This window comes from Mirounga angustirostris, unplaced genomic scaffold, assembly GCF_029215605.1.
Source record: "Mirounga angustirostris isolate CCGP_5_RB_7025 unplaced genomic scaffold, mMirAng1.0.hap1 SCAF_10, whole genome shotgun sequence".
Lineage (NCBI taxonomy): Eukaryota > Metazoa > Chordata > Mammalia > Carnivora > Phocidae > Mirounga > Mirounga angustirostris.
In genome coordinates this window covers 21,515,833-21,539,987 of record NW_026991718.1, presented here as the reverse complement: position 1 = coordinate 21,539,987, position 24,155 = coordinate 21,515,833, and the positions used below count along the sequence as shown (strand labels likewise).

At 52.2% G+C, this 24,155-nt stretch overlaps 2 protein-coding genes across 2 annotated transcripts; one reads left to right on the top strand and one right to left on the bottom strand.

The window, feature by feature from the left end:
• Nucleotides 1–1,945: 1,945 nt before the first annotated feature.
• Nucleotides 1,946–3,088, bottom strand: DNAJC5G (DnaJ heat shock protein family (Hsp40) member C5 gamma). Its single transcript, XM_064573532.1, has 3 exons — nt 2,976–3,088; nt 2,460–2,673; nt 1,946–2,116 (listed from the first exon to the last, which is right to left on the bottom strand). Exons 1-3 carry the CDS (start codon nt 3,086–3,088, stop codon nt 1,946–1,948), a joined length of 498 nt encoding a protein of 165 aa, XP_064429602.1.
• Nucleotides 3,089–14,673: 11,585 nt separating this feature from the next.
• SLC30A3 (solute carrier family 30 member 3) lies at nt 14,674–23,099 on the top strand. The gene is made up of 8 exons (XM_045883727.3): nt 14,674–15,121; nt 18,775–18,956; nt 19,434–19,580; nt 19,676–19,829; nt 20,413–20,611; nt 20,854–20,959; nt 21,217–21,351; nt 22,273–23,099. Exons 1-8 carry the CDS (start codon nt 15,027–15,029, stop codon nt 22,419–22,421), a joined length of 1,167 nt encoding a protein of 388 aa, XP_045739683.1. The 5' UTR covers nt 14,674–15,026; the 3' UTR covers nt 22,422–23,099.
• The last annotated feature ends 1,056 nt before the right edge of the window (nt 23,100–24,155 follow it).

The window sequence follows — 24,155 nt, the reverse complement described above, 5'->3', positions numbered from 1 at the left end:
GTCTTTTTTTCCCACGGGCCTTTTCCTCTATCCCAGGCCTGATTTGTCTTTTGGGGACCCAACAGATGCATTGGATTGGACAAAAGCTCTTTTATTTACTGACATTCCTTAGCACTTCTCCCATTCAGGAGAGAGAAGTTTGAGGAGTTACTCGGCTCTGACCTTGGGTGGATGGGAAATGGTGTGGAGAGGAGAAAACAGGCACTGTGAAGAGGCACAAATGGGGAAAGGGTCTGTAGAAGTATTATCTTTTCCCATCACATGTTTCATGCCCCTGTTAACAAAACATATGGTGATCAGCATGCATAAGATGTGGTAAAAAGGATGGAGGCAAGCAGGCACTGATAGATGAACGTCAGTCAGCCCACAGGACCCACGCTAAGGGGGGCTGTGCTGGGGTACAGTCCAGAGAGAATCCAGAGGTGGGATAACTCCCCCTCCCCCTCCAATGCATTCATGCTTTGTGTGAGTTGACTCATGGTGGCATAGAATGAGTCTGACAATGAGGCTGACAATGTCAAGTGCATGGGCACCAGAAAAAGGTGAGACCAGCCCCAGAAATGTGTGCCGGCGTAGGAATGAGGCTGACGCTAAGTTCTTGGTGCAGCGCTGCCACAAAGGAGGGTCAACTGATATAGCAGCTCTGGGATAGCATCCACCCTGCTCAGTTATCAGGATCTTGGTGGAGATAATGCAAGTGGCTCAGGGCCCCTACCACCTGAAACTGGCCCAAATCCCAAGGTACAGGAAAAAGAATGCTCGGGAAAAGTCTGTCACCACTGCCTGAGACCTCATAAGGGTACGTATGGAAGGGCTGCTGTCTAAACAGATTAAAATTGGGACTGGAGCTAAAAAGAAGAGTGGCTGGGTGACCTTGTATTGGCAGGGTCAGTGATACCATAAGAAGAGGGTCAAATCAGGGTCAATGTCAGGACAGGGCTACTTGCTCCCCTCTTCAACGTGTCCAGTGTGTTGGGCAGCAGAAGGCACCCTCGCTCGGTCAGCACCTGGGGGCAAAAGAGGTTGGCATCTTATTAAGCAGAAGGAATGATGACACAGAATTTAAAGCAAGCCCCCTGTGGGTAAGAATATAAACACCTGAAATCCAGAATATAAGATATAAACTTTCTACTAATGACTCATTGGAAGTTAGTGTATGTTCTTTTCTTATCCTTTGATTATTGCTGCATTTTAGCTTCCATATATACTCACTCCTCTTCATCTTTTAGAAATCATCTTCCCTATCATCTTGTCCTCTTCTAAAATTTCTTTTGTTTCCTATGATGGAATTTGAAAAACACATATACAAATATTTAGTAACAATTTTTCGTCCAGGGGTGAGAAAACCGTTACCTTGCAGTTACATGTCAGTATCACTAGGTGGCACTAGAGTGAACTTCAGTCAAGCCACACTCTCCGTGCTTAGGGTGGGGATGATCTCATCAGACACTTAATCTTCCTTTCGAGTAAAGGCGGTGAACTTCATCTTCAAGTACTGCCTTTTCAAGGCATCCTCCCACCCACTCTTTACCTTAACTCCCACCCCATTCCTTAGCTTAACAGTCATGAGAGGCCAATATTACATTCATTTTTTTTTGAAGATTGTATTTATTTATTCGACAGAGAGAGACACAGCGAGAGAGGGAACACAAGCAGGGGGAGTGGGAGAGGGAGAAGCAGGCTTCCCGCGGAGCAGGGAGCCCAACGCCGGGCTCGATCTCAGGACCCTGGGACCATGACCTGAGCCGAAGGCAGACGCCCAACGACTGAGCCACCCAGGTGCCCAGCCTACTAGATCCACTGTCAGTTGGTGGCATAAGCCGCTCAGAAACCAAGTGTATCCTCTTCTCTTTCTTCACTTGGCCTCAGTACGGGCTTGAGACTCCCGCCCATATTAAGGGCTCAGAGTTTCACCTCCAAGTATCTCTCATTCCCAATCCAGCTCTCACCTCAGGCCCTGTCTACGGCTCTCACCTGCCCTGGGAGGCTGATTCTGTACATCCTGCTGGTATCTTCTGGCAACCTCCTCAGGTGGTGGCTTAAGCGCTCCGCAGCAGAAGCAGCAGCAGCAACAGCAGCAGCAGCAGGTGAGCAGAGCGCACAGGAGGACCAGCGTCTGAAAGGCAGGGAAGAGTGGCCTCGGCCCAGCATTTCCTCCATATCCCACCCCACAAAATGGGACAACAGAAGCAGCTGCACTGGGAGAGAAGGGTCAGCTGTCCAAGAAGAGGAGGGTCATCCCTCCTTCCGTATTCTTTTATTTTTTAAGATTGATTGATTGATTGATTGATTGATTTGCGAGCCAGCACAGAGGGAGAGGGAGCAGGGAGCCTGACGTGGGCCTCGATTCCAGGACCCTGGGATCATGACCTGAGCCGAAGGCGGACATTTGACCAACTGACACACCAGGCGCCTCCCGCCCCTTCCTTATTCTTAAGGGACTAGGAAGAATTGTATACCTTGAACCAGCAACTATTCATCGTAAAATAGTACGTGACGCCTTCTTCGCCAAAGTGATCATATATATATATTCCCAATGAACCATGCCGGTCGTAGATTTTCCGCTTCTTAGGGTCACTCAGTATGGAGTGGGCTGTGTTGATCTCTTTGAATATTTCTGCTGCTTGAGCGTCCCCTGGATTCTTGTCTGGATGATACTTTAAGGCCAGTTTCCTGCCCAGGCAATACCCAAAAGGACGGTGGGGAGAGGATGGTTGGGAAATGGCCGGGGAAGGAGGGTAGGATGAATGACAGGGATAGGTCTCTAGATGTGAAGAAGGCATGCATGAGTGCAAAGAATGGAGGCAAGCAGCCCAAGTCTAAATTCCTTGCCATGCCACAGTGAAAAGGATGATGACCCCATCCAACCCAAAGTGAAGGCTTGAGGATTTAAAAATGGGTCAGAAAGCAAGGTAGAAAGAGAAGGGTTTAAGGCGGGGCGAATTCCAGGGTTTAGTAGGAGGCTGGGTCTGAACCTGTAAGCCTTTTTGATGTCTTCCGGTGAGGCACCTTTCTTAAGCTCCAGCACAGCATAGAGGGTTGTCCCACTTCTGGACAGCTGGTGGGCTGCTTCGTCCAAATGAGCCATGATCTGGGTCAGAGGAGAAGAAGCATTTGTGAGAACCTCCACAGGGTAGGCCATGGAGAAGTGAACTTACACTGAGGAAACTCATTGCCTTCAGGGGCTAGGCAGGTAAAACGAGTACAAAGGGACAAGTATAAGACAACAGTGAGTGGGCTCTGTGACTAGCAGGAGCGTGCAGGTGACCAGAAATGACATCCAAATTTTAAAGAGGAAATATCTCCTCACATTTCCCAGCGTCCTTCAGCTACGCAGCCCTCCAGACACCCCACATCGTGGAGAGGTGCGAGCAAGAGGAGGTCTAAACCATGGGAGGAGAGTGATTTTATCTGGAACTACTAGTACCTTAGGCAAACAGCCCCGGGCCTGTCCAAGCTCACTGCTGGGTTGGAAAGACCAAGGCAGACCAGTCCTTGATCAGGTTGGGTCAGGAACCGGGGAGATGCACAATTCCCACGGGAGACACAATTCAGACCAAACCCTGAGCCACCTAAGAGAAGTCAGGTGTCCCAAAGCCAGGCCGTAGGGCAGTGCCGCAGCTAGGCCAGAGGCGTTCTTCTTCTCCTTAGCCTCCCCTCCCAAACCTCAGAGATGGGCAGCGGGGAGAGCATCAAGGGATGAAAACCGAAGCGAAAGGCATAGCTTTGGGGGGCGACCGGCCAGGGACCAGTGAGCAGGACCCCAGACAGTGGGAGAGACCCTGGGAGGCTGTGGCCCGTAAGAGCCAAGACAACATGCTCAGGAGGGAATGCTCTGGTTCCCGGATGCCCTCTGACTCCGTGTGGACTCCGCGCCCGGCCTGGTGCTCTACCTTTACCTCAGAGCCGCTCTCCTCGCCTGGGCCGGCCTCACACAACCTCCATCTGGGTGTGAAATTTCACACCGCGGGGGGCCAGCGGCCAACTGCGCTTGCGTGCTGCGCCAACACTCCGGGTCGCTTTTTGGCGCCGCCGGAAAATCTGGGAGGTGCGGCTACGTGGGCCCTGGGATTTATTTCGCTCCAGGGCGTAGGGATCAGCCCTGCGCCAGCGGCCGTGCTGCGTTGCCAGCTCTTCCGGTGGGCGTGGCCTGGGACGGGGTCATCCCTTCTCCCGTGGGAGAGGATCGCCAGTCTTGGTGACCCGCAGTGCTCGTCCACTCACCTAAGGAAACGTGTTGGGCTTGCACGCCGGGGTTGTATGAGAGGTACGGCTCCTGCAAGCCTTTCTCAAGAGGTGTATTACCTTCCCAGTCTTCTTTTGCAGAGTTTAGGGGTCTCCACTTTGTCCTTTTTTTCCCCTTCCACCTGGAAACTCCTACACATCCTTAAAGACCCACCTCGAATGTCCTGGGAACCCTTCCTTCTTTCCCCCAGTTGTTCCCATCTTGCTCTGTCAAAGCATTTATTCTATTATATTGTAATTATTAGTTTGCACGTTCCCTTAAATGATAAACGATACCTTGAATTTTCCAAAAGTCACTACTGTTCTTCAAAAACTTCATTTAAATACTAGAATATCATAAGCATGTACCATAATGTATTTATATAATCCAGATCGGATACTTGTTTCTAGCCATTTGATAGTGTAATAACCTTATAACGAAAAATCTTACCTATAAATCTTCAAATAAATCTCTTCCCTGCCCCCTTGAGGTGGATTCCTGGAAGTGTATTATTGGGTCAAGGCGAATTTTTTAGAGGCTCTTGATCCATGTTGCTAACTTTCTTCCCAGAAAGATAACAAAAATGCCAATTTACAGCCCTACCTGCAGGGCTTGAGAGCACCTATCTCCACCTGGGCTGGCTTCCTGTGATTCCAACAGAAGGCAGTGTTTGCACCACTTATAATTTACCACTTTGTAATGTTGGTTTTCTTTATAGAGGAGCACTCAATAGCTCCCATAGCATGTACTTGAAAGAGCTTTAATAGTTCAATAATATTTCTCTGTTACACCTCGTGTGGCTTTTATCACTCTCTTCCCTTTATGACAGTTATTTGTGCACATTTACATTGCCTTCTGGGTGTTAAGTGGTAAATCAATCCTCCATCCCAAGAAATGTGAGCCATCTGAGTAAACTAAGGAGTCCATGTGCAATAGGCACAATGACCAGTGAATTAGCTAACTTATTTCTGTAGATCTGTGGTCACCATAGGGGTGGGGATGAAAAGCTTTGGCATCAACCTCCCAGTTCATAGATTCTGGGTCGGAGGAGTTTATAGGTTAGTCACCTAAAAACAAAGGAGCTGAAGCTGACATTTTTTTCTGTGGTGGTTTGTACTATGATAAATTTCCCAGCTAACTTCCAACTTTCATCACCATCATGGGATGCAGAACTAGCAGAGCAACCCAGGTTGTTTCTTTACTAGCACTGGAAAGACAGAAGAAGGCACTAGAAGTGCAGAACACTTACAATGAATTTCTTACCTCAGTCTACAGGCCCAGCCTGGTCTGGCCCCTGCCTCTCGCTCTAGTCCTGTCAAGCACCACTGTTTTGCTTGCTCGGGTCTCTGCTGCACTGGTTTTCTGTCAGTTCTTTGAAGACACCTGTTCCCTCCCATGTCAAGGGCCTTAGGCCATGCTGCTCCCTCTGCCTGGAGGACTCCTCCTCAGGCTGTCTGCTAGCTGACTTCTCATCCTTCTAGGATCTCAGCTTCATGTCTCCTCAGATAGGCCTTCTAAATTGAGTTCTACTTCTCTCTCTCCAACTCATAACACCCTCACCACGATTTGTGAATAGATGTTTATTTGTGTGTTGATTTGTTTAAGGCTGCCTTCCCCAGTACAAGGTGAACTCTCTGAGGGCAGGGACCTTGTAGCTTTGTTCACCATCTTTCACCTAGTACCTAGAACCGTGTCTGGTTCACAGCAAGTGAATTAATGATTTATTGAATGAGCTACAGCAGAGGGAGCCCTCTGCTGGTCCAATGTAGGCCTAGAGGTTGGGCCCTAGCAAGAATTCCCTAGAGGAACACTTAGCTGGGGAGTTGGAAGATTTGCCCTCCTATGGCCCCGAACAAGAAGAGACATAAGGGGTTAAGAAAAGGCGGTAGGGGAGATAGTAATGGTGATTTGGAGCTCCTTGGTTCTTGTTTGTCTTCGTCTTCCTCCAGTTCCTAACACAGTTCCTGGGATATTGTAGGTGCTCAATGAATGTCGGCTGGATGAATGAATAAGTAAACGTCGTGTGTCTTCCCAGAGGCACTGTAACCTACTAATCTCCTTTGATTCTCCCAGCAGCCATGAGCGATGGTGTGATCACACCCCTGCTTCATAGAAGTGAGCCCAGAGAAGGAGGGCAAATTAGGTTCTTCTCTGAGAAGAGTTAGTAAACATCTTTCACATCTTGCCAGAGGCTCCAGAATGTTATTACTTCTTATCATTGCCCTCTGACATTCTAATTAATTCTAATCATAGTTCCTGGCTCTTGAAATAACCATTATCTTTAAGTCTTCCAAGGCTCTAGTCTAAATGAACGGACACTGCAGCCGGGAAGCTACAGACATGGAAAGAAGGCAGGCAAGTCGGCCTGGCATCCTTTGGCTAGAGGCTCTCCACTTTGCCTTCACCTAGAAACAGACCCTATCTGGCCCTGTTTCTATGCACACAGTCTCTTCTGACACTCAGCACAGTACTAGGAAGAACACACAAGCCCAAAATCAGAAGCCCTAGGCCTTGGTTTTGACCCTGGCTCTAATGAGCCATGTGATCCTGAACAAGTCACTTAATCTCTGAGGCTCTTTTCCCTCTTCTGTAAAAACCTGTGCCATTCCACAGGGTTGATGTCAAAACTAAATTAGATTTGGTTGTAAGAAAAAAATGGAAAAAAATAACTATGCTAAAGAATGATTTCAGGCCAAAACCTTCTCTAGAACCATTTTCCCTCAAGTCACTGATCTTATAGTTTACTATCTCACAGTTTGGTCTCTCCTGGAGAAAATCAAGAAGCATCCCTTATTTACCCACAAACAGCTAAAGTTTTAGTCATATAGCCAGAATACACATATACAGACAGCAGACATTGGCATATTTATACCCAAAATATCATGCTCTTGAGCATATGCAGTGGGAGAGAGAGATCACAATTTGTCATACCCAACCACTAGGTTCTAGAATTGCATAGTTTTCGCGTTGGAAAGGAACTCAGAGGCTTAACTCTCATCTAATGCCTTCGTTGTGTAATTGAGGAAAGTGTGGCCCAGAGAGAAGGAATGACCTGCTCAAAGTCAACCAGTGAGATCCAGACCTAAGTCTTCTAAGTTAAGATTCTATGCTGTGTCTGCTTCTTATACACACCAGCTCCCTTCTCACTCTAAAATTGAGGTCTAGGGGTGCCTGGGTGGCTCAGTCGGTTGGGCATCTGACTCTTGGTTTTGGCAGGTCATGATCTCAGGGTCGTGGGATCTAGCCCCACATTGAGCTCTGTGTTAAGCGGGGAGTCTGCTTGAAGATCCTCTCCCTCTGCTCCTCCCCGACTCATTCAAATCAATCAATCAATCAATCTTTAAAAAAAATAAAGTTGACGGCTAGAGACAGACCAAAGCTGTAATTGATATTTGATATCCACCTCCTTTCATGATGTCAGGTAATGTCCCTCTTTCCCTCCCTCCAGCTGAAGGCGTGCTCACTACCTGTGACAAAACATCACTGGCCCGGTTTGTTTGCCTGTCCTCTCCTGGGCAGACATCTCAGGTGGGAGGGGGAGGGCTTCCAGCCAGAGAGGCTGCTGCATTCCCCTGTCATCTCTGACCTGCAACCCCAGACTGCAGAGCTAAGGGCAGGCTGACAGGGCACAGCTGTCTCACCTGTAAAATGGAAATAATAGAGTGTACCTCTTAGGGTTGTTAAGAGGACGAAATACTTAATTTGAATAGTGCTTGGCACATGGTAAGTGCTATGTTATTGTCATTGTCATCATCATCATCATCATCATCATCATCCTTTCCATCTGGTCACCTCTCAATTTTGTAAAGAGAGAAGTTGCTTTTCCTTTTGTCTCTGGGAAGAAGGAAAACTCAGGATCCTTCCTCTAGGAAGATTTGCAAATTGTCATTAGAATTGTTCCATCCCCTTTCTACATCCTTCTCTCAGCCTCTTAGAACCCCATATCCTTGTTCCCCTACCCAGCACCCTCATGCTGCCCTCTTACTATCCAGAATATCCCTGCCAGTCCTCCCTAAGCAGTTAGAACTCCAAAATTACTTCTCTCACTTCTCCTTTCAATACTTCTTTTTTTTTCTTTTTAAGAGAGAGCACGTGTGCACATGCAAGCGTGAGGTGGGCTGGGGGCGACGCAAGAGCAGAGGGAGAGGGAGAGAGAGAATTTCAAGCAGACTCCATGCTCAACGCCAACCTGAAGCAGGGCTCGATCCCACAACCCTAAGATCATGACCTGAGCCAAAATCAAGAGTCGGACGCTTAACCTACTGAGCCACCCAGGTGTCCATCCTTTCAATATTTCTAATAAAAACTATTACCTCCATAAAATGAGCTCATCCCTAAGGGTTGGTTAGGTGGAAAGCAACCTGATTAAAACACAATAATTCAGGGGTGCCTGGCTGGCTCAGTTGGTGGAACATGCAACTCCTGATCTTGGGTTTGGATGTTCGAGCCCCATGTTGGGTGTAGAGATTACTTAAAATTAAAATCTTTAAAAAACAAAAACAAAAAAACCCACTACAATTCAACTTGTAGTGAGGACGACTATTAATAAATACCTCACTCTCCCCATTCTTACTAACACAAAAGGAATAACTGGCGGAATTTCAGGCAGTGTGATTGAATGAAGTAAAAAAGACCAAGCTGTGTTTTGGGGAAGACTTTGGGCCTTAAATAACTCTTCTCTTTTTCTGTTTACTTTCACTTCTTTTCATTTCTGTGGCTCTGCATTATTCTGGTTCTCCTACATCTCCAATAAGTTTCCTGCCCGCCCCCTCACCCTTTCTGGCTCCTCTTCTTTCTTTCACCTCCTGACTGTGCATTCTGTATGGTTTGGTCTTTAAGCTTCCGCTTGGGCTCTCTCCTCTCCACTTCAGAGATCCAGTCTACACCCACAGCTTCAGATGTCCTAAGTAGGCTTTAGAATCAGTTTAGAGTTATCCACATGCCAGTCTCCCACCGCCTCCAAACCATATTCCCCATACTGTTTGTTCCTCTTGGTTTCTCTATTGATATTAATGTTATGGCTATTTTCAAGGTAATGATGCTCAAAACCCAAACACTACTTGTCTGTGGATTCATTATTTTCTCCCAACTCAGCCCAAAAAGTCTTACTAATTTTTTTTTAATTACTCTTTCATGTGTCCCTTCTTTTCAGCTCCCACCACCTCAAGGCATCCAGTTAAAGGATTTCCATATCACACTGACTGTTGTTCTAGCCTCCTGACTGTTCTCCCTACGGCCAGTCTCATGCTAGATATGGCTACCAGATCAGTGTTTGTAGAGCAGAGCTTCTATCCTTACCACTCCTTTGCTCATGGAATAGAGGATGCAAAACAGCCTTTTAAATCAGGCAGTAAACTCTACAACTTGATACCAACTTAGCCCTCCAAGTGCATTGTCTACTGTTGTCCTAAGGTGACCCTTCCATGACAGACTGGTCTCCCCGCCCCCAAATATTCCTGTTCTTTCTCACCTCTATGCCATTGCTCTTGCACCTTGTGAATTGTCCTTTTTGTTAATCAATTCACTTATTCAACAAATACCTGTTAAACATTGCTATATACCTAGTATCTTGGATACAATGATAATCAAACTCTTCTTTGTGTTCAAGGATTATAGCCTAGTGTGGAGGACAGACATTCATTAATGTCGTCAAGGGGCACCTGGGTGGCTCAGTCGTTAAGCGTCTGCCTTCGGCTCAGGTCATGATCCCAGGGTCCTGGGATCGAGCCCCGCATTGGGCTCCCTGCTCAGCCAGAAGCCTGCTTCTCCCTCTCCCACTCCCCCTGCTTGTGTTCCCTCTCTCGCTGTGTCTCTCTCTGTCAAATAAATAAATAAAATTTTAAAAACAAAAACAAATCATTAATGTCATCAACATATGTTTATTAGGCTTTATCATGTGGCAGACACTATTCCAGGTGCTGGGGATACAGCAGCTTATTAAACAGACAAAAATGTCTGCCATCATGGAGCTTACATTCTGGTGAGAGGAGATAGTATTTTAGGTGGTAATAATGGCTGTGGAGAAACATAAAGCAGGGGATGCAGATAGGGAATCTTTGAGGTGAGATTGCAGTTTTTAAAAGGATAAGCAGAGAGGGCTGGTGAAGGTGATATTTGAGTTAAGACCTAAAGCAGGTCCTCAGGTGAGTCAGGAAGACATCTGATAGAGTGCATTGCATGCAGATGAGTAAATGCAAAGGTCCTAGGGTGGAAGCATGCCTGGTGTGTCATAGGACCTGTACAAAGGCCAGAGGGGCTGGGGACGAAGGTGGGAGTGGTATGGAAAGGAGATCAGAGGGGTCTGTAGGGCTTTGCAGTCCACTGGAAAACCTTTAGCTGGTACTGAGGGACATGGGGAGGTAATGATATCTGGCCTAGTTGCCTAGTCTTTGGATTGAGAATAGATTGTAGGGCAATAAAGGCAGAAGAAGGAAGATAACCAAAGAAGCTACTGCAATAATCAAGAAGACAGATGATGGTGCTTGGGACCAAGGTGGGAGCAGGATTTGCTGCCAGATTGGATGCGGGGTAAAAATTGAGGCATCAGGGTGACTCTAAGGTTTCTGGCTTGAGCAAATGAAAGTATAGAGTCACCATGTTCAGAAATGGGAGGACAGCTGAAAGAAAAGGTTTGGGACGGGGTAACAATCAGGAGCTCAGTTTTAGACCGGTGAAGCTTGAGATGCTTAGTAGATGTTAAGGAGGTGAGGTCAAGCTGACATTTAGGTGTTTGAGTTTGGAGTTCAAGTTGAGAAATCTGGGGTTCATTGTATAGATGTCATTTATTCTTTTTTTTTTAATAGAAAATTTCAAACACAAAGATAGAATAGCACAGTGATCCCCTATCTACCCACCATTGAGCTTCAACACCATTGCTTTCTGCAGTTTCCAGATAGTATTTTAAGCCTTGAGACTGGATGATATCTCCATGGGAGTGAGTGTAGAGAGGTAAGCGAAGAGGGTGACCAAGTCCTGGACCATTCCAGTATTAAAGGGTTGAGAAGATGAGGAGGAACCAGCAAAGGAGACTGAGGATAAGCAAGTCAGTGAAGTAGGAGGAAAACCAGATTATGGTATCCTGGAAGCCAAGTGAAGAAACAAGTAATTCCCAAATGATGATGTAATTAATTACAGTATGATAAATGCTGAGGAAGAAAAATAAGTGTGCAATGAGAATGTGTAACATGAGAACTAACCTAGTCTGGGGATCAGGGAAGGCCTCCTGGAGGAGGTGGTATTTCAGCTCCATCCTCCCTCATCCTCTCTATCTCCAATTAAAATCCTGCTTTCTCCATCTTGCTTCCACGCTGACCACCAGCCCCTTTTTTCCTGGGGTGGCTTTAACGAGGACTATGTGTCAGCCACTAGGGGGCCGTAGGGACACCATGATGAGAAAGATAATTCCCGCCTTCAGAGAGCTTGTATTCTAGTGAGGAGACAGACAAGCAAACCAGTTTGTTTCAGTGTACTAAGTGCCGCCATCACATAATCACTGTAGGCCTTGAGGGCACATAACTCTGCCTGGTGGGGGAGTCAGAAAGGCTTCCTGGAGGAACACGTGAGTGGAGAATGGAGTGGAAATTGGACCCCCTTGTTACCTCTCCCCATACCCTTCAGCCTGGCTTGGACCTTTCCAGTGTTAACCCGTTGCCTGCGGGCTTGGCCTTCAAATCTTGTCTGAGATCCCTAGCCCAGCCTAAATCCTGACTTCAGGGCTGGACTTGGCTCTCTCTTTCTCTCCCAATATGAACTGGTCCAGCCTGGGTTCCCTGAAGCCCCCCTTCTGACCTGCTCTGCCACCCTCTGTTCTGGCACTGATCTGTCCTCCTGAGAACTTCCAGAGATTCCTGCTTCCTTCACCCCTTTGGGATTCAAAGTGGCCTAAGGAATCTCCTTAGGGAAAAGTGATACCTGAGGCAGGACAGGACAGACATTAAGAGCATGTGGGTAAATCAGTAACCAAAGCCTGCAGAATAGAAATATCTTGCAATCAAGTTAAAGCCAGGAGGGGAGGAAATGCATCTATCTTGTTCACCAGGAATTTCCAGTTACCCTAACAAAGTGCATGGCAGGAAATAAGTGTTCAGTAAATGTTGAATGAATAGTTCTTACAAGATTTCAGTTCCCTACAGCCAGCTCTAAGCTGCCCTCCTAACTCCTGCCTAATTTTCCTAGCTCCTAACCAGGTGCAAAATGCCTTCCTCAGACCTGGCATTCAAGAGGATCCTTTGCAAAGATTTTCATAGGACCTCTTGATGGCTCTTTGAGAATCAGGTGCAAGCAGTCTGTTTCGCTGCCAGGCTCTTCTTGCATAAAATTCCAAGCACAAGCAACTGTTGGTATTCTCCCCGTTGGTGCCCTCGGCTTCTGGAGCCAGCACGTTCCAAGGCCCGAGGAAGCCGCGGCGGAGGACAGCCCTGTAATCCATCTGCTCCCACACTTCTTTCCCCTCCCGCCTGCTCGCTCCCTGCCCTGTGGCAGGCGGGCCTGTGCCGGCGTCTGCGCCCCCTCCCGGGAACCCGGGGCTGCTGTCTGCACGCTGTGGACCGACTGCCCAGGAAGGGAAATCCCGGAGGAAGCCATTGTTGTTAAGTCCCCTGTTGTCGTCATCGGCTAAGGCGTGCCTAGAAGCCCCTACCCCGCACAGGGCTCCGCGGTTTCTCCCCGTTCTCGAGCTCGCCTGCCCGCGCCGCTTCGGGCGAGGCTACAGCGTCCCAGCCCTGGAGTGCGCGGGCCTCTCCGCAGCCCAGCTCCAGGGCTCTCAGAATTGGGGAAGCCCCAGGCCCGGTGCGAGCTTCGAAAACCGACGGCGCCTAGCGGGACTTGCCGGGGCCCTGACCTAGGCGGACGGGGCACGAGTTCCACCCCGCTCTACCAAGGACCTACAAGGTGACCTTGGCCGGTGGCTTCCCCTCTCGCTACCTCAGTTTGCACCCCCGCGACCCGAGGAAGGAGCTGAGGCTCCACTCCTCTAGGGGAGGTTGGAGGGAGAGAGGACCCCCACCCTCACTCCCTCGCCCCTCGCCTTGCGTGGGCTTTGGGCTGAGCCTTCTGCGGAGAGTGCCGAATAAAGGCTGGCGCTGGCCCCGGGCGCGGCGTGGGTGGAGACGCGGCGCCGGGGGCTCGCGCAGACCCTTTGGTTCTTCCGTTCCGCACCGTTCCCCAGCGCAGTACGCTCCCTTCGTGCAAGCCGCCCGCAAACCTTGGCAAGGGCCTCACTCTCCCCCGCCTGAGCAGCCAGCCCGCCGCCCAGCTTGCCTAATCCGTTCAAGCCTCACCTCCTCCGCGAAGCTCTCCCGGGTTAACCCCATCTCTTCCAACCACTCTGTCTGGCACGTGCTCCTAGTGTTTGTTTGTTCCGGGTTTTGGGGGGGGGGGAGTGTACACGCAGTCGCAATGTTTGGGATAATAACGTTGGGGCGAAGTGTCTGTCCCCGGAACCCCAAATGAAGGACCCCCAGTGTGTTCCTCAGGAAGGGTGCCCGTGGATGGGTTTCTCTCCTGGACTCACCAACCGCTCCCACCCTCCACGCTTCCCCATCCAAGCTCACTTTTCTCCCTCCTCCTCCAGACCCTCCTCCTCACAGAGTGTCACAGCTTGGAGGGCACAATGCAATCCCCACCCCCATTTCCTTCGACAGTGACGGCAGGTGTGAGGGCCAGAGAGCTTCGAGCATTTGAAGGTTTGACTCCGGGCTCAGCCACCCACTTTGCTGTAAGTCACTCCTTCCCCTGGGTTTTAATTAAAATGAGGCAAAATAAGGTAATGCCCAGCCAGGTGCTAGAGGTTCGGAGGTAAAGAATCACCTGCTGACAAGCTGCAGCCTCCCTCCAAGAACAGTGGGCTTGTGACCAGAGATGTGGCATCGCTCCTTCCTCCTCTCGTTGCCCCAGCCTGTGGCGCGCGCTGTCTTCAGTCGCCAGTGCGGTGCCCTGAACTGGAGAGGGAAAGAAGATGATGTTCCAGTCCCAGCGTTTTATTCACCGGCTGCCTGACCCTAGACGCTTCTTCCTCTGGAACTCAGTTTACTCATCCGAAAAATAGGGATAGTAATGGATTGGAGGAGAACAGGAAGCTTTTGTCACCCAAACTCTCTATAAAAATAAATGATAATGAGCGGTACAGTGCTTGGCAGCAGATTTTGCATGCAAATTCCGACCCCACATCCTCCACAGAGGGGTTTCTGGCCGGGGTCCCTGGAGTTCTCCCGGATGTGTCACTGCTCACCCCACACTCTTTCTGGTTCTCTCGAGCTAGGTAATGGACCCACACCTGTTTCTGCCTCCGTGTGGGGGGCTGGACGACACCCCCCACCCCGTGCAGGCTTGCAAAGGGAGGTGTTCCTTGGGGGAAGGTTGGTCGGGAGGTGCCGAGGCTTGAGGAGCTTGGCTTGGAACCCGCGGGCGGGACTTGGGTGGGGGCGGGGCTGTGGAGATTAGGCGTTCTCTAGAACCCTGCGGCGGCGCAGAGGGCTCCGGTCGCCCCCACCTGGCTCTGGCACTGGGAAATAGGGCTTTGGTTATGGGGGCGGGGCTCCGGGGCGGGGCTTAGGCGTGGGGGAGAGGCCCGGGCACCTGGAGGCGGGGCTTGGGGAGCTCGCCCCACACGGGGCGGGGCTCCAAAGGCCGCGGGATCTGCAGTTCGGACTCCCCGCGCCACAGTCGCTGCAGTTCGCTCGACTCTGGTGGCCCCGCGGCCCTGCGGGGAGTCCGGGGGTCGGCTGGCCGCTCGGACTTGGTGCAGGGCCGGCCCCGCCTCTCCCTTCCTCGGTGGGGCCTAGACGGTCGGGGCCGCGGTGACATGGAGCCCTCTCCTGCCACGGGGGGATCGGAGACCACTCGCCTGGTGAGCCCCCGAGACCGCGGCGGCGCCGGTGGCGGCCTGCGCTTGAAGAGGTAGGACAGACCTGGGCCGGCCCTCAGCCCGGGGGCGCCACCCTCCTGCCATCCGTCCATTTCGTTGTCTCCCCCGGCGTGGCCCCGGCTGGCCGCCCCAGCGCACCGCAACTCCCTCGGCTTCGCGGCGCCCGGCTCTGTCCTCCCCGGCCACCCCGCCAGAACCACCCCCACCCCCGACCCTCCCAGCAGTCCGCTATGCCTCCTCCCGGCCACGCTCTTTTTCTCGGTCCCGCAAAACGGCTCCCCGGCCGGTCCCCCAAGCCTCCGGACCCCTCTGCCGCCCTCGCCGCATCCGACTTCCCCGTGAGCAACTGCCCCTCCGTCGGACCGGAGTCCACGCCAGGTGCCCCGAAGTCTGCATTGCTCCAGCGCCCTGGCGTTGGGAGCATCTCGCCGCGCAGGCTTCGGAGCCCCCGCTGCAGGCCCCTGGCCCTTCCCTCTGTGCGCCCGGGCTCGGGGCGCCCCCTCCAGCCACAGCCAGCTGTGCGCACCCAGGCCGAAGATGGGCCCGGGCTCCACGGCGGTTCTTCCGGGGCCCTGGGGGACGGCGGCCGCTGGGAAGCGAGGGGGTGGCAGGGAAGGAGCAGGTGCGGTCTGGGCGGCAGGGGGTATTCCCGGCTCCGCACAGACGGGGCCGGGGGCGGCGAGGTGTGAAATGAGGCGCGCGGAGCCGCCGGGACAGCGGGCCGGGGGCGGCCGGAGAACCTCCTCCGCGTCCCGCCGGCCTCCCGCGCCCGGCGCCCGCCAGCTCTGTCCGCCTTGTCCCTCGGAGCGGCCGTGCCAGGCCCATCCTGGCCACCTCCGCTGGCCATTTTGTCTGCTGGCTAACCGTCCGTTTGTCTCGGAAATTTGACAGGCTCTCTGGCTTTTTCTCTTCGGCTTTTTCTCTTTCTTCATTTATCCCAATCGTTTTGTTTCCCTCCGAGCACCTTTCCCTTTGTCTCTGATGTGGTGCCTCTGTGTGTTTCTCGCTCTTTCTCTGGGTGGGGGCCGTAAACCTGGGTGGGTGGGGAAGTGGAACAGAAGGGAGGACAGACTTCCCGTCTGACTCCTTCCTGCAGGGGACTGCAGACGTGGGCAGCTGTGGAGGCTCCAGCCGAGGCAGGGGCTTCTCTTCACAGATCCGTTTGACTCTGCTTCAGGCCGCGGTCTCCTCCCCACAGTTCCCCTCTACCCCACTCAATATTACTTGTTGTTTGTTGGGGGTTTCAGAGGGCCAGGGAGAGAAAACTGCTTCTCCTTCTCTCTAAACAGCATGTAGCCCCCCACCCACATATACACCCACCCACACCAACAATGAGCCTTCTTTTTTTTTTTTAATGTATTTTTTAAGAAGTAGGCTCGACGCCCAACGTGGAGCTTGAACTCATGACCCTAAGATTAAGAGTCGCATGCTCTACCAACTGAGCCAGCCAGGCACCCCAACAATGAGGCTTCTTTAGTGCCCAATTCATGCAGAACAAAAGGGAGCAGCCTGTTGATGGGTGGCTACCTTGATGACTGGGTACTCTATGCCTTACAAAAAAGGCATCTTGCCCATTGCCCCAAAGCCACGCAGCCTCTGCTTGCTATCCAGACCCGCATCTCTGACTCCCAGCTCATTTTCATTCTCATATGACCATTAGTCACCAAATCCTGCAGTATTTTCTGAAAGAGGCTCTTCCCTAACCTACCTGCCCCTCCTTTAAAATTCGGTGCAGGGAATCTGTGGCCTGCTCTATTCTGGACCCTTCCATCTCCTCTCCTCTCCCTCTCCCAGACTAATATACATCAGCAAGGTCATCTCAGGGCTGGGGAAAGATATGTGAAATCAATCAGTGTATCTCCCTTGATGTTCCTTTGAGCCCTCGTTTTCCTCCTCAGCCCTTGCCCTGGCTCCTGACACTTAAAACTCCTAGCCACTTATCTTGTCATTGACATCCCATGTGTCTGGAGCCCCCTTCTTCACCTAGGTCTCATGTTAAACATCTCTTCCTCTGTGAAGTTGTCCTCACCCTCATCCCAGGTGGTTACTCCCTCCCCGGTGCTCCAAAGTCCTTCATTTATAATCCTCCTGGCCCCAGCCTCTCCTTGCCTAGTAAGTCATTTGTGACACATCTGTCTCTCCCACTAGACTGGGTTTCCATGCCTGCCACCTGAGTCCCGGGCACCCAACTATGTGTGTATCTAACTGAAGAATGAGGATGGGTTTCAAAGCCACCCTCATCTCTCTGTCTCCTCTGCAGACACACCCAGCATCTCATCATACACATTGAGATTCTAAGTCTTGGAAGAAAATTCCAAGAAATTAATCTACCTGCCAGCACTCCGATCTTCCCTACAAGCACCAAATTTGTCCCCACCTCCCTCACACCTCAATTCACCCACTTGGCAGAGCTTTTCTCAGCCAGAAGGCCCCAGGCCTCCCTCCTCACTTTACTGCTGTGACCATGTTTCTATCTGGAGCCTCTGATTCACTCATGGGTATTCTTGTCACACCTCCATGAGTATTTCTACGACTGTATTTTCTATTTAGGTCTTTTGTTCTATGGAAGGTTCTGGCCTTGCTGGGGTTCAGGTTGGGTAGTTGTGGGGGTGAGAATTGGGCCAGCATGAACCTAAAACTTAGCCTGAGTTCCATCTCTGGCATCCCAGGTGAGGCTCCAGCCCCGTTCATTTATCAAAGGAGGCTTATGGCACCACACAGTTAAGGTGGTCTCCGCTGGGTGCTTCTGATCGGGCCGGAGTCCAGCTAACATGTGGCAACCTTCACCCAGTGCTCCTACCACTGCCTCCCCAGCCACAGCAGTCTGCACTTCGTCCTCCCCATGACAACCCCAGCTCTGGGATCTGGGACCTCAGACTTTTTGGGTCCCACCGTTCCACTCCTCTCTTAAATGGCCACGTTTCAGCTGCATGTCTAGATAGGGAAGGGGAAGGATCTGGAGTGGAGGCACTGGGAGATGGATCTTGGAGGGAGGCCCTAAGGCCAGGATCATGTGCTCACCCTTTGACACCACCTTGCCTTGATATTGCCTCTGCCTGGCATGTTCACCCTGTCTTTACCCAAACCCTCCCCATCCTTCAAGGCCCTTCTCATGGCGCCCCCTTCAGTTTCCCTGACTTCACTCCAATTCATCTTCTCCAAGCCCCGAAAGCACTTTGTTTTATGGCAATAGCTACTTTCTTGCTACAGAGCATAGCACCTAGGTACACCTTTGTCTTGTCCACCGAAAGCTCCCAGAGATCAGCAAGATCCTGCTCATTTTGTGCTCCTTATGGTGCCTATCCATGCATTATGGTGGAATCTACTCTCTACCATGAACTAGCTATGTGGCCCCCCTATGTCCTCTCCCTCTCTGAGCCTCATACTTGTAATTTCTGTAAAAAGCATTAGACTAGACCATCTCTACGGTGCTTTCCAGCTGCGAAATGCTATGGCTCTGTGTATGAAAGGAAAGGGAAGCTGGGGTCTGAGCTGTCTGTTTAGCCTCCATCTCTCGCGTGGCCCTCTGTTCCCGAGGCTCCCAGGTTTGACCGGGCCTTGGGACGGGCAGAGCGAGTGCTGGCCCACGGCTGACAAAGCCCGTCTAGCAGAACGGAGGACCTGGGAGTGAGGAACAGGTCAGCCCGTGGCCCAGCCCCAGGTTGAATGGCGCTGCCTGCCCCAGTCTCTTCACAGAGCCCTCGGAGCCCCTCCCCGAGGAACCCAAACCTGTGGAGATGCCCTTCCACCATTGCCACAGGGACCCCCTGCCACAGCCGGGCCTCACCCCTGAGAGGCTGCAGGCGCAGAGACAGCTCTGTGCTGCCTGTGCCGTGTGCTGTGTTTTCATGGCTGGGGAGGTGGTCGGTAAGTCAGAGAGCGGCTCTGCCAACCCCATCCTCTTGACCCCTGCCTAAGCCACTCTCCACCCAGAGTCCCAGCAGTGTTCCCGGAGGGGGGCGGGGGCAGAGATGCTGAGAAGGGGATGCCTGCAGTGGGGACGTGGGTGCCTAGGACTCAGGAAGTGGGAGAGGGTGGGGGATAGAAGCAGGGGGAATTCAGGGCCACGTCTGGGGCTGAGGGCCGGGCCTGGCTTCTCAGCATTAGCTAGGCTTTTAGAAGTCCTATATTTCTTGACATTAAAATGTGTCATTATAGAAAATCTAGAAAATGTGGATGAGTGAAAAGAAGCCGATAAACCCCTCCTATAATCCCATCACCAGGGAAGAACGCAGTTCACATTTGGGTGCAGGTCCCCCCAGCCTCCTTCCCGGCTTCTACACACGCCACGGTGCTTGCTACTTCCCAACTGGACCCAGACCGCTCACTGCTTTATGCTTGCAGGGGGCTATTTGGCGCACAGCCTGGCCATTATGACCGATGCAGCCCACCTGCTGGCGGATGTGGGCAGCATGATAGGCAGCCTCTTCTCTCTTTGGCTCTCTACCCGTCCAGCCACCCGCACCATGACCTTTGGCTGGCACCGCTCAGGTAAGGCCTTGTGTGGCCCTGTGAGCCTCTCATCTTACCAGAAGGTACCTCCTAGGGTCCCGGGCAGGTGTCTGATAGCTTGTCTCCCCCTGCAGAGACTCTGGGGGCTTTGGCCTCTGTGGTCTCCCTCTGGATGGTCACTGGCATCCTCCTGTACCTGGCCTTCATCCGCCTGCTGCACAGCGACTACCACATCGAGGGGGGTGCCATGCTGCTGACTGCCAGCATCGCGGTCTGTGCCAACCTGCTGTACGTTCCGGTGGAGCGGGCACCATGCGGGACTCAGGGCGAGGGGGGCTTCTCCAGGGTGGGAGAGCCAGCTCTCTCCCCGCGCGACAGGCACGCACACGCACACGCAGTTCTCACCCGTCGCCTGCCCTAGGGCCGCCTGAGGACAGACGGGGGAGAGAGCCGGAATCCAGAGTCAGCAGACATTTACCGAGGGCCTCCTGTGTACCAGCCACCCTGCCGGGGGCTTTCATCAGCACTGTCTCATTTGAGGCCCCCAACCACCCCCGTGAGGTAGACAGTATCGGCCCTAGTATACAGTTAAGGACACAGGACCCGAGAGGTGGCCAGGTGACTTGCTCAGGTGTAAGTAGCAGGGTCAGGATCTGAATCCACGTCTCCAGCACCAAGTACGGTATTTAACCCCCCAGGCTGCACGATCTGTGTCCCTTGGCCAATGTCGTCTCCCTCCTGGGGCTGGGAAAGTAGGGAGAAAATAGGTGGAGAAAGGGCTCCTGGGGAGGTGAGGTGGAGAGATGTGGGAAGAGGGCAGACGAGGCTGGGAACAGGCCACCCGGGCTGAGCTGCTCTGCTTCCCCCTCAGAATGGTGTTTGTGCTGCACCAGGCCGGGCCCCCGCACAGCCATGGGTCTAGGGGGGCGGAGTATGCACCGCTGGAGGAGGGGCCGGGGGAGCCCCTGCCCCTCGGGAACACCAGCGTCCGGGCAGCCTTTGTGCATGTGCTGGGGGACCTCCTGCAGAGCCTTGGGGTACTGGCCGCCTCTGTCCTCATCTACTTCAAGGTACTGTGTACACAGGCCTGCCCCAGGCTTCCTCCCCCAGCTCCACACCCCGGCCCCCTCCTTGCACCCTCGGCCTCCCTCCCCGCCTCCAGCTCCCAGCTCCCCAGAACTCCCTGGGGCATGGTCCCATTCCCCTCAGCAGGGCTCCCAGGAGCCTCTCAGGTCCTGTTTGTCCCAGACACCCCTAGGTCTTCCTCTGGAGGGTTCCTCTTTCCTGGGCTTAGAGGTCTCTTTCTTTACAGCCTCAGTACAAGGCAGCAGACCCCATCAGCACCTTCCTCTTCTCCATCTGTGCCCTTGGATCCACGGCTCCCACCCTCCGAGATGTTCTTCGTGTCCTCATGGAAGGTAAATCAGATGCCACTTCTCCCCACCCGGGGCCCTCTCTGACCTCACTCCAGCTCGGAGCCACCTCTTTTCTCTCAAGAGAGTGTCAGGAGAAGGCCTGGGTCCTGGGGTCTATTGCTGGAAGGAGATTCAGGCACAGGGTGAATTGTGGAGGTTAATGCTGAGCAGTTACAGGATGGGGGAGGTAGAGTCTGGTGAGGGGCCGCCCTTGGGCAGGAGCGGCCTTGGCAGTAAGGCGTGGCTGGTGCTGCTTGCAGGATCCCCCCGAAGTGTGGGCTTTGAGCCCGTGCGGGACACACTGTTGTCAGTGCCAGGAGTCCGGGCAATTCATGAGCTGCACCTGTGGTCCCTTACGCTTACTTACCATGTTGTCTCCGCACACCTGGCCATTGGTGAGTCCACACTGGCCCTAGCCAGTTACCTCCTAGAAATGTTTTCCCCCCACCCCCCACCCCCGCCCCTGCCCCCCCTTCCAAACCTAGGAAGATAGACTGAATTGCTGGGATTGCAATTCCAGCTCTCTTTCTTGATCTGTCTCTGACACACATGTGCATGTTGGAGACAAGGCACCCTGGGCAGGGTGTTCTGGTGGGGGTGGGGATCGCCCTCTCTGAAGTAGTGCAGAGAACCAGCAACCCTTTAAAAGATCACTAGTACCAACAGGTCGAGCAACGGGGCACAGTTAGGTAAGTGGTGACCGTGACGTATGACGGAACTATTCAAACTGATGATGATGAACACTGTGTGGCAACTAGGAAAAATGTTTATGGTATAATGCTAAGAGAAAAAAGCTGAATGTAAAATTATATCTACATTATGATTCAACTATTAAAAATATATATGGTGACTCACAAGCTGACAAAGGATTTTTGAGTTTCTTCCAGATGCAAGAAGCAATCAGAGACATGCAATTTGGATGCCAAAAATATTATACTTTGTGGGATAGTTGATGGTAACTCTAGAGGGACAATGGGAGAAAATATTTAACATCTGGATTGTCTTGGAGAATCGGGTGCTGTGGCTGCTGAAACATACAGCTGTATATGGATAGTCAAAGAGCAGAAGAGAATAGAAAAATAAGAATAGTCTGGCGTGTTAGCGTGGTGGCGTGGTTGATTAGGGGGTGAGTCTCCAACCTTTTCTTTGGCGTTTTATGCTGTTCATACAATACAGAAAGAAAATAAAGCTCCTCACTCAAGCCTGGCTTTAATGCTGTGCAAGCCATAGGGTCCCCATGCACCGGTCCTTATCTTGGCCCCTGCCTGGTTCCCAACTCCCCTGGGAACCTGCTGCCTCTTATCACTCTCCCACAGACTCCACGGCTGACCCTGAAGCTGTCCTGGCTGAAGCCACAGCCCAGCTCCACTCCCGCTTTGGATTCTCCAGCTGCACCCTGCAGGTTGAGCAGTACCAGCCCGAGATGGCCCAGTGCCTGCGCTGCCGGGACCCCCCCCAAGCCTGAGCCGAGGCCCCACCCCCACCCGGCTCAGGCCCGGACTCTCAGTACCTGCCTCCCCGCTCTTGCAGAAGGGACAGAGCTGGGCCCGTACCCCTTCCTCTCTCCCTCCTTCCACCTGCCCACTCCCTAGCCCCCAGCCCCGGTGGGCAAGACCAAAGTGTGGGGGGTGGTGGGGGAGGCAGGGTTCAGGCTGAACGGGAATCAGTCGGTGGGGCTGTGTAGAAGCCCCTTGGTCCCCCCTCCCTGTGGTTTGGGGAGCACAAGCGTCCTTTCCATGCAGTTCATTTGTCTGTGTGGCAGGCTGGCTGTCTGGCTGGGGGCATCTGCCTATCTGTGTGCTGTTGGTGTGCCTATGCCTGGGGGAGGTCAGCAGGGGCCCCCTCCCCACATAGCCCTCGCTCTGTCTATGCAGGAGCCCCAAAGCCCGCACTTCGTGTGTTCGAGCCCTGTGGTTTTGTCTCAGTGTGTGTGTGTGTGTGTGTGTGTGTGTGTGTGTTTCTTGGTGCTGTGGCCCGTGTGTCTCTGTGCCTATGTGGCTGTGCTATGGTCTGAGTCCGCACCATCCATGTGTCCTTTTCGGGGTCTGTCTGTCCATGCCTCTGTTGGTGCTGTGCCCTCGGCTATCCCAGAGAGAGGGAGGACGACTCCGCCGCAGCTCCGCCCAATAAACTTGTGTCTAACTGCCGCTTTCAGTCCCTGTACTGACTCCTCAGGAGGGGGACAGAGTCCCGCAGCCAGAGTGACCTTCCACAGCCCTCCTACCTCCTACCCAGCCCCTCCACCTTCTCTACCCTCCAGTATCCATTCCCGTGTGGGCCAAAACCCACCAGTCCCTTTATTCCCGTCCCCTACTCCACAGCCTGGGTCTCTGGCTCAGGGAGAGCTCCCACATGCCCTGGGCTTGGTTGCAGGAGAAAGTTGGAAGGCAGGGAGCCAAGGGATCCTGGAGAGTCATTCCTAGAGACTCCTGCAGGCCATCGTGGCCTCGGGCTGGTCAGAGGGAAGCCTAGTCCCGTTGGGGGAGAGCGGTTGCACCACATGCCGTTGTGGGCCTGGTTCCCAAGCTGCGGAAGGTGTTAGGGGGAGGGTTCCAACCCTGGCTGACAGCAGCCAACCCCGAGGCCAGTTTTGGCCTGCAGACGCCAAGGACCTCTTTTACCATTATTTCCCCTTTGCCTTAAAGTATCGTGTATTTTGACAGATTTAGTCTTTATAAGCCAAACTTAAAGGATTATCGTTACTATTCAGGGATCCCTTAAACTTAAGGGATTGTGGATTTTCTCTTTTAAGAACTCAAACTCTTCGTGCTTTGATTTTAGAGCTAGTGCTTTGGATCAGCAGGAGTTCACGGGCCTTGCCACCCTAGATGGATACAATTCCAGCCTGAAGCAAAGACGCTGAGCATTTTCATTAGCCTGTGCATACTTCTGCAAGGCTTTCCTCTGCATAATGGAAATAATCTTTATCATAAAATGATATTTTAAAAAGTATTATAAATGCAATATATGCTTGCTTTAAGAGTCCAACAAAGGAAAAGTGTATAAAGTAGAGAGTAAGTGTTTCCCCTTACTACTCCCAGGGGTAACTGCTATTCACAGTTTGGAGTCTCTCTGCCCATATTTTTATGTATGTCCAAACAGTTCTATATAATAACATAGATGGGATCACTTTATAGGTAAGATCATGTAACCTGTTTGGTCTTTTTTTAAAGATTTTATTTATTTATTGGAGAGAGAG